Source organism: Falco naumanni, chromosome 6, assembly GCF_017639655.2.
Source record: "Falco naumanni isolate bFalNau1 chromosome 6, bFalNau1.pat, whole genome shotgun sequence".
NCBI classification, from domain to species: Eukaryota; Metazoa; Chordata; class Aves; order Falconiformes; family Falconidae; genus Falco; species Falco naumanni.
Window position 1 is genome coordinate 47,484,671 of NC_054059.1, and position 17,138 is coordinate 47,501,808.

General features: G+C 36.0%; 1 protein-coding gene across 6 annotated transcripts in view; it reads left to right on the top strand.

Moving 5' to 3' along the window:
* Positions 1–17,138, top strand: part of SCAF8 (SR-related CTD associated factor 8) — a 167,033-nt gene that overhangs the window by 17,590 nt on the left and 132,305 nt on the right. For 4 of the 6 annotated variants that reach the window (XM_040597454.1, XM_040597455.1, XM_040597453.1 and 1 more), the window contains exons 2-6: positions 5,447–5,530; positions 7,063–7,107; positions 10,789–10,950; positions 14,024–14,180; positions 15,573–15,703. In XM_040597454.1, the coding sequence (XP_040453388.1) occupies positions 5,447–5,530; positions 7,063–7,107; positions 10,789–10,950; positions 14,024–14,180; positions 15,573–15,703 (579 nt within the window). Of the gene's footprint in view, positions 1–5,446; positions 5,531–7,062; positions 7,108–7,703; positions 7,818–10,788; positions 10,951–14,023; positions 14,181–15,572; positions 15,704–17,138 lie in introns of those variants that run through there. The other 2 variants (XM_040597459.1, XM_040597457.1) reach the window with 2 other exon arrangements.

Sequence of the window (17,138 nt, forward strand, 5' to 3'; positions counted from 1 at the left end):
TCTCCCCCTTAGGTATTAGGATAGCTGGGAGATAAATATTGGATTTGTTTAAGTTAGCATATTCTTTTTCGTTCGTGGTGCAAAATCAATAATAAGGGAATAGGAAAAATAAATTGAACCAACAACGTGTGAGGTGGTTTTTGTATTAGATTTTGATAAGTATTTGTATCATCAACTGGTGATAATGTGCAGTGTTTGGAAAGAAATTTTTATTCTCTTAGTGTACATTTTAAAAAGGGACTCCAAACTGTGGTGCTTGCTATAGCAGTGCCTGAGATTTCAACAGCAAGTTTCTATGCTTACTGTTTTTTCACACAAGAAACAATGCAAATACTTCCACCATACATGTCCTTCCAACTGTGAACTTAGGAAAATAACTACAGAAAACAGGTTTCATTGCTGGTCAGGTATCTATCAATAGTGATCAGATGCTTAAAGAAATAGTGATGAGTTTTTGTCTTTTGGGGCAGGGGTTTTGTATGAGTTGATGTTTATCCGGAAAAGCAGGTAAATGGCTAGTGAATGGAGTTAGGCAGATTTTCTTCATAATTCATAGAATCATATGGTAGCTCAGCTGTAAAGCATGTTTTTGAAGTTTGCATAATGGTTTCTGTGTCTGCTCTTTTGCTTTCTTCTTCCAGCTTGTATTGTAAAAGTGACTAGTGTGCTTCAAAACCTCTGAAACTTCTGGTTTTGTCTGCCACTTGAAGATTACAGTGCTTCACTTTTGACCCTCTTAAATGAACTGTATTTCCATTGTGGAAAAAATGCAGCTGCCTGATGTGATAAGGCTCAAACTTCATTTTAGTAAGTTTCTTTTAAACTGAGAGCTGCATTTTATACTAGCATAGAGATAGCTAACTGTATTTTATACAGTTATTTAAAAGAGTGGGTGTATTTCATTATGGTATCTGGTCATGGACTTAACAAGCTGGTGATAACAGTTCGGGAGTGAGTCAGGTCCCCCCAAAGCATGCCAGAGCTGCCCTCCCAGGCTGAGGAAGACCACGCTGGGCAGTCTGGAGCCGTATCCACCAGCCTGGCTCTCACTCATTCCCTGCTCATCTCATTTGGTGCACTCCTCCAGTCCCATCCTTCCCAGTAGATCTCCACTACTCAGATTATATTGACATCTGCCATCACTTTTTAGTAATCCTGTTTGCAGGCTGAAGTCCTAGTCACCTTTGTTCTACACTTGAAAACAGTTTTCATTATCCCTAATTATTTCATGCCAGCCCTCAAGATCAGAGGGGGGAGCTGAAATTCCGGAAGTATTGAGAAGTTGAATGTACCCTGTAGGTTAGTTTGTACAGTTGCCTAAATGATGTTGTGGTTCTAAAAGTGTTTGCTGTATTTACTACTGAGATTTTTTCTGGTTTACTGTTGAGTTGATGCCTTCAAAGAAATGTCTCATGTACCAGCAGATCCCTTTCCTGAATGGCACTAGTCAGCTTCAAAGCCAGTGTCTGCTACTTTATGTGTACTCATGCTGAATTTGTCTACCTTTTTACTACTCGTTTGTGTCACCGATGTTCCTCTGCAGCTTTTGATAGTCTTTGTCTGTCATATCCAGAATATACCTGACTGCACAGGCCCTAGCGCAAGTGGAACTCTACTGGGACTTCCCTCTACTATAAACAAAATGACTGTTCAAATTGTTTGCTGGCTGTCTTTAAAGAGTAATTGGTCAGGTCATGCTCAGGAGAGCCTTTCTGTCAGAATTACTTCAGTCTGTTTAGGAGAGCTTAGCTGCTTTGAAGCCTTTTGTGAGAGATCTTTGGTAAATGTCTCTGGTAGTCCAGGTGGACTATATTAGCGATTTCTCAGTGTGCTCATTGAGTGTTTCAGAAAAAGATGGTAGACTGAGATGTTGCTTTTCCTTGCAACACGTGCATGGAATTAACTGCCCACTTACTCTTTTCTTTCCAGTAATTTATACATTTTTTTTTCTGGTACAAACATTGAACCTAACTGATTCTCCCCTTGAACACTTGTCAGAAATTCATGTTGCTTTTCCTGTCTCTTAAGAGCTACAAGATTGAGACTGTTTCAAGTGAGAATTCATGATTCACAGCTACTAGGTCTTTTACTTTTGAGTTCTAGCAGCTCTTCATGATTTTTCACATTGTGAGCTTGTTCTTCACCTTCTTATAAACACATTTGAGGAGGATTCTGGTATGGGAAGTCTCCACAGTCTTTCCTCAGTGTGTAGATCTAAAAAGAGAAAGGGAGGATTCTTTTTCTGTACAGGTTTATCTCCTATGAGTCCTTTACCTGCTGACTGTCTTGGAGGAGCACTCTTAATAGATCTGCTATTTCTTCTCTTTTCTGAAAATGGCTGATTTTTTATGCTTTTTCCTGTTTGTTTCTCGGACTTGATTGCTTTATTTTTTACATGTGCGTTACCAGCTAGAGCTTATGGTCACTTCCCCCTGCTCCTTCCCCTCCTTTGGGTACAACTTCTGATTTTCTGAAATGTTTGCCTCAGATAATTTCCCTGACTTTACTGTTTAGCCAAGTTGCCATTTTTTCCTAGTTTAAAGGCTTCGTTCATGTGAGGGCAAGCACTTACATTCTGCTAGTGAGCATGAGTGCCTTACAAAAACATGATCAGGAAATAATTATAGCAAAATGTTTTGACTAAGCATTTGTACAAAAGGGCATACAGGAAAAATGAGCTACAATATAAGCACAAGTTTTAAAACCAAAAAGAATATATAAATTTTTAACTCCTTTATTTTCATATATTGTAATCCCAAATAAATTGCAGTTATTTTGCTTTAACTAGGTTTGAAGAATATCTGATTTCTTGAAATGCCCACTGTATAATGTAAAAAAGTAAAAATCATGTATGCTACATCAAAAAAAAAAAGTTTTCATTACTAGAGAAGCAACAGTCTTGCTTCTCTAGCCAGCCTAGCAGTAAAGCAGATGGGCTTGATGGATGGACTATTGAATGGATAAGGAGTTGGCTGGATGGCAGCATCCAGAGAGTTGCGGTTAATGGCTCAGTGTCCAGGTGGAGATCAGTAACAAGTGTTGTCACTTGTGGGTTCATATTGGGACTATTATTTATTAATGATGAGTGTGCCCTCAACAAGTCTGCAGATGACACCAAGCTGAGTGGTGCCATTGATAATGTTTGAAGGAAGGCATGCCATCCAGAGGGACCCTGACAGGCTTGGGGAGCTGGCCCACATGAACTGCATGAACTTCAACAAGTGCAAGGTCCTCCTGCACCTCAGGGTCATCACTGTTCACTGGCATCAGTACAGGCTGGGTGATGAATGGATCAAGAACAGCCCTGCGGAGAAGGACTTGAGGATATTGGTAAATGGAAAATCAGACATGAGCAAACAGAGCAGTTTAGTTGTAGTTGCACATCATCCAGCCAAGCCAGTAGCCAGGATGAGTGACCCTCAGCCTGGTAAATCATCTGTGAGTAACTGGAAGTTGATAACTGAACTTTGAGTGGAAACCAGAGAAGAAACTGATTGGAGACTTGATCTTCTGCCTGGTTTTCTCCCTCTCCCCTGTGGTGCTGGTGAGCACATTTGAATTCTAGAAGGACATTGACATGCTTCTTATACAACAAAAAGTAGTAATTCAGAATGTTTTGCAACAGCAATTACCATTAGTGAGAAGTAGTAACAGTTGGTTTAGATTTTTTTTTTTTTGGAAGCTAGAATTAGAATTGTTTGAGAAGCTGGGATATCTAGATGTGAACTGCTTATAATCTCACTGTTTTAGTGGAAATCCTTTCAAGCCGAGAAGATAGATACTTATGCTTGGAAAAAAAACAATTTTTTTATTTCTGTCTTTTGACAGCTATAGAAAGTTTTAGTTAGAACTTTTTTTGATAGGAAAGGATAGAAAAAAAGCATCTCATGTTTGCAGGGAGAGGAAATCCTTTTCTCTTGGAAACTCACTGAATAATATCTCCTTGTTAGTTTCAGAGCATTAAATTATTGTAAGTAACTTGGGGAGCGTGATCTGTATTTAAGATTTTATTCTAATCTGTTCCACTGTGTGATCTGTTTACTGTTACATTTTACTTTGTTAAATGTAAACAATTTGGAATTAAGTGTTCTGAAAGGTGAATGAATTATAGGAAGTTAAGGATACTGTTAATATCTGTATGCATATTAATCTAGGTCAGGGTGTATAGTAGGAGAGGAGTCTTTTGGCTTTTTTTCTGTTTCAGTGACCATTTTATGGAAGAACTTCCAATTCTTCCTGTCCCGAGGAAGGAAATAAATTGTCTCTGGATGGTCATTCTCATTATCAGGGCTCTATTTTTGAGCTGACGTGCTTCTAGACCTGTGTGTTGTACTTTTGTTTACAATATAAGTTAAGAATATCCTTAAAAACTGGTTTGGCATTTTGTATCTGGTATTTTCATGTATCAAAGTAGCAAATAGTAGACAGTCCCTTGTCTGCTAACACTTTGCATTGAAGGAGAAAAGAGCAGCATTGTATTCAAAGCCATATATTGTGAATAATCAAAGATTTTCACAGCAAGTAAATAGCCTTGGATGATGGAGTTCTGACTTGGCATGGAGGAAGTTTTTTCCAATTACCACCTATCAGTTGTAGCTATGAAGTTAGTTCATGTACTGCTCTTGCTGTGTAGCAAACTTCTGATGAATGTCTGTCATGCTGTATTGCTTTTGCTAGAAGATGTATGTACTAATAGAAAGTTATTACTGTGTAACGGGAGAAGAATCTTGCAAAACACTGCTACCTGTTCTGTGTATGGTGGCTGTTTTGGTGGTTAGATATTAGTGAAGTTACAAAGCTGTTTGAAATGTAGAACCCAGCTGGTGTTTTACTTAAGTATTTGTAATACTTTTGATACATTATTTGTATCAGTTAACACAGTGAATGAAGGAAATTACACTTTTTTCCAGATCTGCTGGTTTAAGTAGTAGAATTGCTACATGCATTGTCACTGGGCTGGATTTTTTTATTTAATGGAAAATAAAAAATTTGATTCAGCAGGCATACAATGATGAATATAGTAAGTATTTGGTTAAGTTTCTGGTATGCTTTATAAAAGTAGTCAAGTATATTATTTTTTTTTGCCCAAGAAAGAAAAACTTAATGACAGCTACTGTATTTGTATATCATATTTCCCGTGTAACCTTAACCTGCAGTTGCCTGCTGTATTTAGTGCTAGTAAAACTAGGTAAATAGTAACCATTGCAATAAAAAACCTGCTATCTTTTAAGGATTTTGGATTTTACATTGTATTTTATTGGACCTTTTTATTTTTTCTTAAATGGGGATGCATTTTCTGGTGTAAAATATATTTAAAATTGATGAAAATTAGAAGTGGCATTTTCTTGTGGAAAAATAGTGTAATTTTATACAGCTTACAACTGCAGAATATGTTTCTGATAACTGTTTTTTGAGGAGTTTGTTTGTTTGTTTGTTTTTTTGGCAGTTGTACTCACTAAATGATTATAAGCCACCCATTTCTAAAGCTAAAATGACACAGATCACCAAGGCAGCAATCAAGGCTATAAAGGTAAGGAATTGGCTAACTTCTTTTGACTTCCTTTACATTTCTCATCTGTGTCAAAATAGCTGAATAACTTAACTTGCTTCAGAACTTGCCACCTCCCTTATTGTGTGTTATTTCTGAATTACGCTCAAATGTGATAGTGATGGGATTTTCAGGAGTGCAGCAGAAGGCTTGATTTGTTTTGTGACTTTCATTTGCTGGTTGTCGTATGTGAGAGAGAATTATACCACCTTGACTCTGCAATCAGATTTGAAAGGTGGTATTTTCCCTCAGTTTAAAAAAGAAAAACTGGTATTGCCTGAGAACAGGTGAATAAATACAAAACTGCAATTCTTTACCTCACCCCACCCCTCCAAATAAAGTAAGATATGTATACCTTTGGATCAATACAGTTGTTTTAAGTTTTACTTTATTTTTATAAATTCCTAGCATCCTTTTTCATGGCTGGTGTTCATAGATCTTATTTTTTATGTTGCTTGGGTACAGACTGTTCTTAAGTTTTGGCATTAGTAAGCTAATTAAAGATTTTTCTTGCCACAAAGTAAAAATAATTGTTGAGCAGCAGAAAACAGCACTGAAAAATAGTGAAGGAAAGTATGCCATTAGTGTTAAGCATCAAAACAAATGGAAACTCAGTGAAGAAGAGAGTATGGTAAAAGCAAAAAAGCCATGAACTTATGCTCCTCTTAGCTACATTTCTCTACTGAGAATGTGGATTTGTTTTCAGATAATGAAATCTGTGTTGCTGTTTTGTGTAATTTGGAGAGAGCAGTTTGTTGACAGAAGAGTGAAATTCACTGGCTTCCTTAAATAGGAGAAGTTTATGTAAATTAAAGTATATGTTGCAGTATAATGAGAATGCTAATAACCTGTATTGAACATCAACAAGTAGTGAATGATAGTAAATGGTTATATACATTAAACAATTAAATGATACCAAAATCACTTATTATGTATTTGACTTGGAAATCCTACTTCCACTCTTATAATTTCAATAATATTTAATTATGAAGAGCAGTTATTGAGATGATATAGCACCATTGTGATGATATGTGAGATTTCAAAGAAAAAAAAAACAAAAAACCAAGGCCAATTTTAAAGAAAAAGTATTCAGTTACAAGGCCTTCATGTAGTCATTTTTTTAGGTTATTAAAGTGAACACTTGGAAAATAAATTAAATACAGAGAAGTGTTATGCTGAGTAGCATTAGGCTAACATCTTTGGTCATGTACAGTGAAATAACTGTTTTTGAAGGAACAGTTACTTAGCAAGAACTAAGAGAATAATGTAAGTGCATGTTACTAAAAAAAATTCCATTGTAAAAAGCCTTCAGAAGGTAAGAAAAGTTGAGATTAGTTTTTTTTATATGCTGTTAAATGTTCTGAGGAAGACAGCATACTTAACTGTAGGTATTGGATTGCTGATTAATCAACTGAAGTATCTAGTTCTGGTTTTACTATCAATATTGTATGACTTGAATAAGTGTATGGATCTTCAGATTTTTTTCTCTGTTGAAATACTATTTTATTTTCCAGTTCTACAAGCATGTTGTACAGAGTGTTGAGAAATTCATTCAAAAGGTAAGTCAGTCACGGGTATTTTGTGTCAGCACTAAGAAATGTTCTCGTGTTGGATTAGAGTATTGAAGACCATTGGGTTTTAGGTACACATAGGGATTAATATTTTTATCACATGTTAGTGTATTTCAGTTTTTAGTCACATTCAATTTCTGCTAGTAATCAGTAGCTGATCATAAGCCAATGCAGAAAGACAAATACTTTGTCTTAATTTTGTAGTTATGATCTACTTTGATCTGACTGACTGTGAATACTGTCTTAGGACTACTTCTGTATGTATTCATTTGATGTTAAAAGAGGCTGTCAGTGTAGCCCGTGTGAACAGCTAATAGCAAAAGAATAGACAGTGGTTTGGTGAGTGATGGTTGCTTTTGCTTTTCTGCCAGGTTTTCCTATAGATTTAAAAGGTGAAGGGAGGATGACCATTCAGCCTCATCTTTTATGTAGCAGGAGATGTAGCATTTCAGTCCATGGTAGCTACTAGTAATTTAAAACAGAAACTATTTATATAGCTAGATTGGAATTACTTTTTTGGAAGATGCAGTATTAAAGATTCTGAATAATAAAGAATTTTATTGCATTTTGTTTTCTTGTAACAGTTAATTATTCTTGGGTAAAACTGCATTTTACCTCCAGTTCGAAATGCATGGATTCAACCTGTGAGTCTTCCCTTCTTGTCTGCATTGTACCTGATTGTTCAGTTGGTCATTTTGGTACTGAATTTCTTCTTTGGTAAATAGGAGTAAATTACGATCAAATTGCCTTTTTATTTTGACAGACAAGCTAGAGAAGTTAGTCAGTGTTGCAGTGTTGGATTCAATTTTTCTTCTGTTGTCTGTTTTACAAAGCAGCCTAGATTGCTCTGTGTCAGTAACCTCTGTCTTCCTCATTACCTTTTTTACCTTGGTGCTCATTGTATGCTGCAGTGACTTTAGGCAGTGGTTGGGCCATGCAAAAGAGATTCCACTGTAGGCTGGTGTTTTTAACTGTCAGAACAGTTAATGAATGAATTATTTAGGTACTGGAACGTCAGTCCTATGCAGAATAGGTGTCATATGTATATTTCATGGCACTGGTAAAGACTAGTAGTGTACTTTACCATCACTGCTAGTGTTTTGTCAAGTAGTTGTGTTTTGGAGCATCACTTCTGATTTTTTTCACCTCTAAAAAAAGGGATCAGTATCCTCTGATCACTGTTTAATGGTACAGGTGGACATAGGAGGATGAGGACAGGTGTACATCTTGTCCATCTCTGATCAGTAGCACTTTGCAGTTTCATATCCCAAAATTAATCTGGAATTGCCCAAGTTCCAAATACTGCTTTTTAGTTGCAGTGGCTGCAATTGGCATTTCTGTGTTCAGAGGCAGGAGAGAAGATTTATCTTCTGAATGTTAACAGTGTCAGTTTTTCAGGATATGGACTGGCTGTTCATGACCCTTCCACAAGGTACTGAGAGTATGGGTTGTCTTCACACGCTTGTGTTCAGTGTCCAGCACTACTTGATGAGGGAATTCTGCACTGTTCATTGCTGGCTAGAGGAGGCAGATGTATGTTGTTATTGGTAACCCTCTTAATGATCACTCTGGATTAGTTATTTCCCTTTGTTGGGCTGGATGTGTTTTTTTTTTCCCTAGTATTTTATGAGTAGTTTATTGAAACACGCAAATTATTAACAACATCAAATGGTAAGTTCTTATTTTGGTAGAATCTGAGATAAGCAGATGAAAGCTAGCCATCTGATATTTATAGACTTAAGCCGTATGTTTGGAAGATAATTGCATTATATTCTGGAAACAATCATTTCAAGTTAAAGCTCAAGACTACTGAATCATCAGTTAAAATCTGCTATAGACTTGTCCAGAGTGATGTTAGTGCCATCTCAGTTAGTTTCTGGTTGATTCTTTACTAGTCCAATATTTTCTTTCTTCAGAATTAATCTCATGAGGTTACTGAAACTTCAGGTGGAATAACTGACCATGATGTTCTTTGTTTTGTGACACTGAATTCACTGTTCTATTGTCATTTTGGTTAACTGTTTTAACATCACTTCAGGGATCAAATGACCGCGTATCATATATGTAAGGATATTCTACTGTGATTGCATGACTTGAATAATTTATTTGAATAGTCAAATTATCTTATTGCTGAGACTCACTCAGAAAATAAATGAATATTTGTTGTATAAAAGCTGTCTCATCTGAGATTAGGGATGCACAGGCTCACTGTCCCAGTTGTAATTCTTCTTCTTTATTTAATTTTTTACTTGTGTTTTTATTTTTTTACCATCTATATTATTATATTAATTAGTCTTTTGCTTTCTGTATGTGCCATGTTGTTAAATACTCCACCTAACATAACTACTGAGTTTTCTTATTGAATATATGTGGGTCTTACTGATTCTAATATTGTGAAAAGTTGTATAGCTGTCTGTTCTGTATGCAGAATACTTTTATTTTTGGTAATAATTAAGGTAAAATTTCAGTAGCCATAAGACATTGAAGTGATTCCCTGAATCACGGTGTATTATATCCAATTAGATGTTAATTTTCTAAATTCAAGAATACACATTTATTCATAGAAGGATGCCACACATTCTTAAATATAAAGAATGTCATACTTAAATACACTGTACCATGTTGAGAGCATAAATAAGTGCTTTATCAAGGTTGCAAATGTTAGTGAATCAACTTCTCAAAACAGGAAGTTTGTAGCTAGGCTATAACAAAATTAATAGCCTGAAGAGTTTGTTTGGCACTGTATTAGAGATTATGAATTTAGTGTGCTGCATAATGTGTTCCTAGACTACCTGGATCAGAAAGCGAATGGGTGTACTTTCCTGTCTTTTCCATACTAACTTGTGTGATAACTGTGTACAACCAATATTTGTGAAGTGAATCCACGTCATGGTATATTCTGGTGATGACTTCATTGTATTTTTGTACCACTTTTTATTCCATATATAAATGGGTTGCAGTAGTCTGGTGCAATTACTTTGCAATTAGGAGACAGAAAAAACAGCTTTAGTTGTTAAGTAAGATTACTGAAGTAATTAGTATTGTAGTTAGTAGACATGCTTTATAAATACTATGCTGTTTGTAAATTATGCAAGTTTTCTGGAGTTCTAAAGTAAGTTTAATTGGTGTATTCTCAAGCAAAAAGATGTCCACATAAATATATTTTTGTTTTGGGGGGTTATACCACACACTAATTGGAATGATGTAAAATAAACAAATGTTAACTTTAATGTTGACTTTGATTATAAAGAAGAACAGAAACATTTTTGAATCATATTTATAGCTAGTCTTAATGTACTGTTAAGAATTTGGTCATGCTTTATGCTGTTCTCTTAAAATAGATGTGTGCTTTCAAAAAGGATATGTGGTTCAATTGCTAATTTTAATAGCTAGATTCTAAAAAAATTTTTTTTAGAGGTAGGAAAAGGATTTTAAACCATTTACATATTTGGAGTATGCATACAACAGATACGGTAACTTGAACATTAAATGTTAGCTATTCTTGAGAGTTCAATTTTTCAGGACAATTTATTAAATTCAACTTTATTAAATAGATCAGAGAACACTCTGGTAATTCCCATTTAAAACTTAGAGAGAGCTGTTTATTTACTCTGCCATTAATGCTTGTTGTTAGTTTTCACATATATTTTAAATTATCATTCTTTGTAGTGCAAACCAGAATACAAAGTACCTGGTCTGTATGTCATTGACTCCATTGTGAGACAGTCCCGGCATCAGTTTGGACAAGAAAAGGATGTATTTGCTCCAAGATTCAGCAATAACATCATCAGCACTTTCCAGAACTTGTACCGTTGTCCTGGGGATGACAAGGTAAACCACTTACAGATTTTTCCAATTAATCCAGATTTTAGTACTTCTGTATAAACAATAAGGATTTTGATCTCACTTTCTGCTTGCTTGAGTCAACCTGATTATAGACTTTCACATTTATATGTATTTCTTTAATTTTGCTTCTCTGGGTGTAGAGATGGGGGAATACACATCCAATTAGATTAACCTTTTGGAAAGGTTTTCAGGAAGACTGGATGGATTTGAGTTAATGTATTTTGATGGGAAAAAATTAGGTGGGCATATGGTAGGAGGGAGTTGTAGTGAGACTTCTATTGTCATCTTCACCTCTTCAGTGAGAAAATAACTGAGCAGGTTTTGTGTAGTGTCAAGGAATAAATACCTTTTTTGGTAGCAGTATTTTCAGTACAAGCTGGTGTGTTTTGGATTGAAGGAGCAATAGAAGAAACAACAAAGTATCTTAGAAGTTACCTTCCCTTTGATACTGAGTCAACCAACAGCTAAATAAGGCCTGGCTTGAATAGTTTGACCCCATAGTTCAGCTGTTCCCTTGGACCCCAGTAGTCAAGGTCACTATGAAATTATAATAGGTTGGCTGGAAATAGCAGAGAGTGCAGGCAGTTTAACTTGTTTCATATTTGTCACTGATCTGACAATAGCTAGAATTTCTTCTTACTGAAGTGAAAAATTACAAAAGGATAGGAAATGCTAAGGGCTTTATCTCCACGTAAATTTGTGTAATAGTGTCATGGAGTGAAGTAGTGAGTGAGGCAGGACACTGCCAGAAACCAGGTTGTTCTTTGAATAGTCTCATGCATTCCTACAGTTGTGTTTTTCAACAAATGATCTGAAAAACTAAGGTATCCATGAAAGGTGGTTAAGGCAAGTTCAGCCATTGTGTGTCTCCTGTAGCTGTCTTAGGCTTCCTGCCTTTTTAGATGAGTTAGGATCTCTGCAGGAAAATATGTCGGGATCTGCAAATTTTAAGTAGTTGGAAAAACGCTGCTATGGATGTCTGTCTTCTCTTCTCTAACAGAGTTCTGAGGTGCTGCTGAACAGGTTAAGTCAAATGACGTTTTTTTCCAGTCTGGTTTTAGGTTATCTGCATGATCAACTTGTGCTGCTTCTATTGCACAGTGTTTTACATATATGTGTGGGTATATAAATATATATATATGTTAAACATATACATGTATATGATAGTTAAGGTTTAGTTGTGTTCCTTCAGCAGTGTTAGTTTGTTTTGCATGATCATTTAGCTTACTACCCTGGGAAACATACTAACACAGAAATAGCCTGACTTATTGAAGGAGGAGAACTGGCACAAGGATGGGTGCAAGTACTCAGTTTGTGTCTGGCTTTAAAGGAAATACAGTAAATTTATTGTAGGGTAAGAAATAGTGCCATTTACACTGTGATATTTCAGTGCATGGCAACTAATGTATCACATCAGAGGTGTTTGATGTTGAAGAAGAATAGTAAAATATAGTCTGTTTATGGTCTGTAAAGCTCCTACCAGCTTCGATTCTGAGATATTTTTCACCTTGTGGGAAAATGTGTTTTGCAGTCTGAAGTCTTTCTGCTGTGTTGCATATGGATTCAGTATTATAGGAAGTCCTTTGTGCTGTAAAAGTAGTTACCATATATATATGTCTGACCCAGCAAAAAATTGTGCTGTCAGAGATACCAAGATAGGTACCTTTTTTCTAGCATTTTGTTGTTTAATCTGGTTAAAAGGCATAACAGAGAAACACAACAGTTACCTTTCATCTAAGTAAATGTGTGTTTTGTTTTGTGTTAAATCAAGCAGAAGTACAGTAGCTTTTCATTTAAAGTAACAAAAAACCTCACTGATTCCTCTGTCTGGCTCAGCCATGGAAAGAGCAAGGGAGAGGTAGATACTGAGACACAGAAATAGTTTTATATTCCTGTTCTGAATAGGAGAGGGAGGTTAGAGCCTCTAAGGGACATGTTGAGGACTGCCTTATGAAACAAACTTTCAAAGAAGAAAGGCTTACATACTGTAGTGCTGAATGGAAGCCTTCAGAGGTTTCTTTAAAGGAACTCTAAATTGCAGGTTCCATGCAGTGAAAATTCAGTGCTTCTCTCTCTTGAAGTATCCTCTTGGAGTTCTGAAGAAATAGACTTTTATTCCTTTGGTTTAAACACGGTGGTTAAGTACTCTTTATGTTTTGTAGAATTAAAGCATCTTCGTGACAGCAAACATAAGATTCTGTAAAGAACTTTGTGCTCTTTGTAATACAACTACACCCCACCCACCTCCCCCCCAATAAGAAGGTTGTTTTCAAAATAAAGCAAAATTTTGTCTTTTGGTGGAAGTGAAGCTTAGAAAAGAAAACATTTGGGAGCGGATCAAAAGAGTGAAATAGAAATGTAGTAGACATACAAGCTGAACAGTGAGTTACATCTGACAGAACTGTATAAAATTTGAATTTTTATTTTTTTATTTCCTTCCCCATAATCCACATTTTTTAATATTACTCTAATTTCAATAGGCATGGAATTATATTCCAGTTTAAACTTTTAAATTCCTCACTTGGAGGGCCTGCAAAATACTGAGATATTTTCCTAATAAAATCATTTTGCTGTCTTACTAGTACATGCCCATTTTTAAGAGGACATAAATAATTTTGGTTCGTAGGTAGATCAGAATTGCATTCATATGTGTGGACTGTGGAAGTTTAGGAGACTAATTCCTTGTTTTAATTATTAATAATGCTGTAAAATGCTTCCTTAAAATAATTTTCCTTCCATACCAACTTCCACGAGTAAAGGTGCAAAGGACGCAAATACACTTGATTTGTTATGTTCTAATAGATTTAGTTTTCTGTTGAGAAGACTGTCACTATGTGCATAGTGTGTCTTTAGTGTTGCCTAGGGTAAGCCTTAAGTTCATACCTTAGACAACTTTGGTGTGACCCTGCATAACTGTTCTTATGGGTCTCAGTGTTTTTAAACCTAAAGGTCCTTCAGTCTAGACAGATGGACAATTGCTGGTTAAGAATTTTGTAATTGATAATAACAAGATAGATAAGCATGACTCAGGTCTTTTGTTACCCTTTCTTCATTTCAGAGTAAAATTGTTAGAGTGCTGAATTTATGGCAAAAGAATAATGTGTTCAAGAGTGAAATTATTCAGCCTCTCTTGGATATGGCAGCAGGAATTCCTCCTCCAGTTGTGACCCCTGTCTTGCCCAGCACTACAGCTGCTATGAGCAACAATACACCAGGTAAACAAAACCAGGTTAAAATCCATACTTGGAATCAAAAGACTTGTGTCAACTTTGGTATGTTGGCTGTCAACGTGTTGAAAAATCTCACTGGTTTCCTTTAGACAAATGAAGTGAATTCTGGAAAGAAATACAGCCAGCATCTGAATCAGGGGAAACAGCAAAAACAAGAGGCAGCCTGTTGAGTTTACCCTTCAGCTGTGTTTTATAAATATATTCAGATTGAGTAATAGTGCAGTAAGACCTAGTTTTGCACTCAAAAGTCAAAACAGTGGATCACTGACAGTGTTACAAACACAACACAGCACTTAATACAATCTGTGTTAATTAGTGGTGCTGCAGTTGAGAGACATGAAAAAGAATACATCAGTATCTTTTTGCTATCCATAGGATTGAGCCTGCTGGATAATGTCAGACAGTGCTCCTTTACTTTTGCTGGCCAACAGACCAGGGAAAACACATTGACCATATAAGCTGCAGCCAGTGACATACTTCCCTCTCCCTCACATCTGAAGTATGTGAGCCAGAAATCATGCTGGAGAATCATGTGGGCAAAAAACCTGCTCATGGAGTATGTCCCAAGTTACCAAACACTATCATTATTATACATGCAGACTTGATCATTTTGTGTTCTTAAGCATCTGCCTTATATAGGTTGGTGGTGAGGAACTGGCATTTCAACTTCCTTCACTTTGTGGAGATTTTTTCATTCAAAGTTGGGATGTGTGGGAAATTTTACATATAGAAATGTTTTTTTGGCACATACGGACCTGCTTTGTCATGCATCTTCTGCTGATCCCACACTGAAAAGCAGTGACATGGACAAATCCACCTTATTTTTCTTTGGTATCTGTAAATATGTGGAATGTCCAGCTTGTGGATTGGACTTAGCGCACCTTCTAGCTCGTATTTTTTCTTTTCATTAGTTTACTTCAAATTGTTGATATTACAGGTCTACTGGAATGCTCTTTGAAATTGTGATGCAAATTGTCTTTTAAAATAGTAATTTAGTCATTTCCATGTAGCATTCATTGGCATATCTCCACTTCAGAGCTAAAAGCAGGAGTATTTGCAGGGATAGAGGATTCTTCTGGATTATAGTATGAAACTAATTATCACATTGCTGTTTTAGTCTCAATGTTCCTCTTGAGAAAAAATTACAAAATGAGCAATCCTCATGAATCCAGCTGCTGCAGGTTGAAATTTTGTGTTACTTCTGTGTGCTCTGTGTGTGTGTGTCAGAAAAATGGTTTCAACTGATGTCAATACAGTGCTTTCTCAATATTTAGTAACAGCAGGTTTTGTTTTGTTTTGGGATTTTTCTTTTCTCTAGCACTATTTCTAAGTTTGTATGTTACAATACTTTGATGTATTGGGTTTTCTCTTCTTTAGGAACCCCTGTGACTCCAGTTACTCCAGCCAATGTGGTGCAGAGTTTACCTGATCCTTGGGTATCTCAGATTGCTAATACAGATACCCTTGCTGCTGTTGCACAGATTTTACAAAGTCCTCAAGGCCAACAGGTAAATATTTTGTAGACAGTTACACTGTTTGATACTTTTGTCTTTAAGGTACACTTAAGGAATACTGCTTTTATGAGTATCTCTTAGTTTTGTGTCCGGTATCCATGCTAACTATCCCATGAGGTGGTTCATCACAAGTAAGTTCCAGGTAAACTAAAACTTCCAAAACTTCCTGTTACTTTTTGTAACCAACCTTGTTTGTTCCTTGAAAGTATCACAGAATGTGACTTCAGATAAGATGGTCTGTAGTACATACTTTTCTTTTCTATGTAGTATTGCGAATGACTAAATCAAGAGCAGCATTAAGGTTTCATGGATACAGGTGTACAATAGAATGCCAGTTTAAGCATATTTCTCTGCTGGATTCCCCAAGGATCTAAGCGTTGTACAGAATTACATAATGGGAATGTATCCATTCTGGAAGTGCATTGTGTGTGTTGATTCTTTTCTTTATCTTTTCATCAGCTAAATACAGTTGTTATTTTGCAGCATTCAAAGACAAGGTCTTAGAAGTGTATTCCCCAGTTTCTACATGCTCAATCTCAAATAAGTGGTTTGATGTGCAGTGTGCATTAAACTGCTTGTCCTCTTAACCCACAGCCACATAAGTTGAGTGCACAAAATCAGCTTTCTGTAAAAATGTGGATGATAGTTTTTCAGCTTATGGGAGAACTGTGGCACCAGCATAATTTTGACATTGTGATTTTTATTTGAACTGAGAAATGTCGTGTTTTACCTGCTGGGGTACTAAACAAAAATCCCATGGATATGGAGGAGCAGTCGTCACCAGTGAACTGTTACGAAGTGCTGATGCTGACAATAACAATGACTTTACTTAGTGAGATTGTTTTACAGTGTTCAGCTAAGCAGAGCTGTCTGTAATTGCTCATAATTCAAGCGGACGGAGTATCTTCATCTGATTACACTGCAAGAAATCGATAGGTCATTGAAAAGCAGAGCAAAATAAGTTTGTGGGATACTTGTGGAATGTCAAGGAAAGATAAGGTAGTGGAATAACTTTTAAACGAGGAAGAGATGTGAAGTGAGAATGGGAAATATGTGGGAAGTCAGTAAGGTAATTTTAAAGACTATTACCTAGAAAGTATTCTGGAGGAAAAAGGAACAACGGATGAAACAAAAGAAAAAGGTTATGAAGATGAGAAGGGCATTGGAGTTTTAAAGACAGCAGATCACAAGGAAATATTCAGATATTTAGCTTCAAAATGGTAAAATGAGGAAGAGAACAGATTTTTGGGAGATGAAAAAGATGGTCTTGAGCAGAAGTGTGGAGACGGACTGGGTACACAATAAATATGTACATATAGACCTCTAGGATCAATAGATGAACTGCAACATTCTCTTCCATCCTGTCTATCTCTTTTCTTCCTATTCTCCAAAATCCTTGATTTCATCTTAAGATTGTGTTTAATGGGTG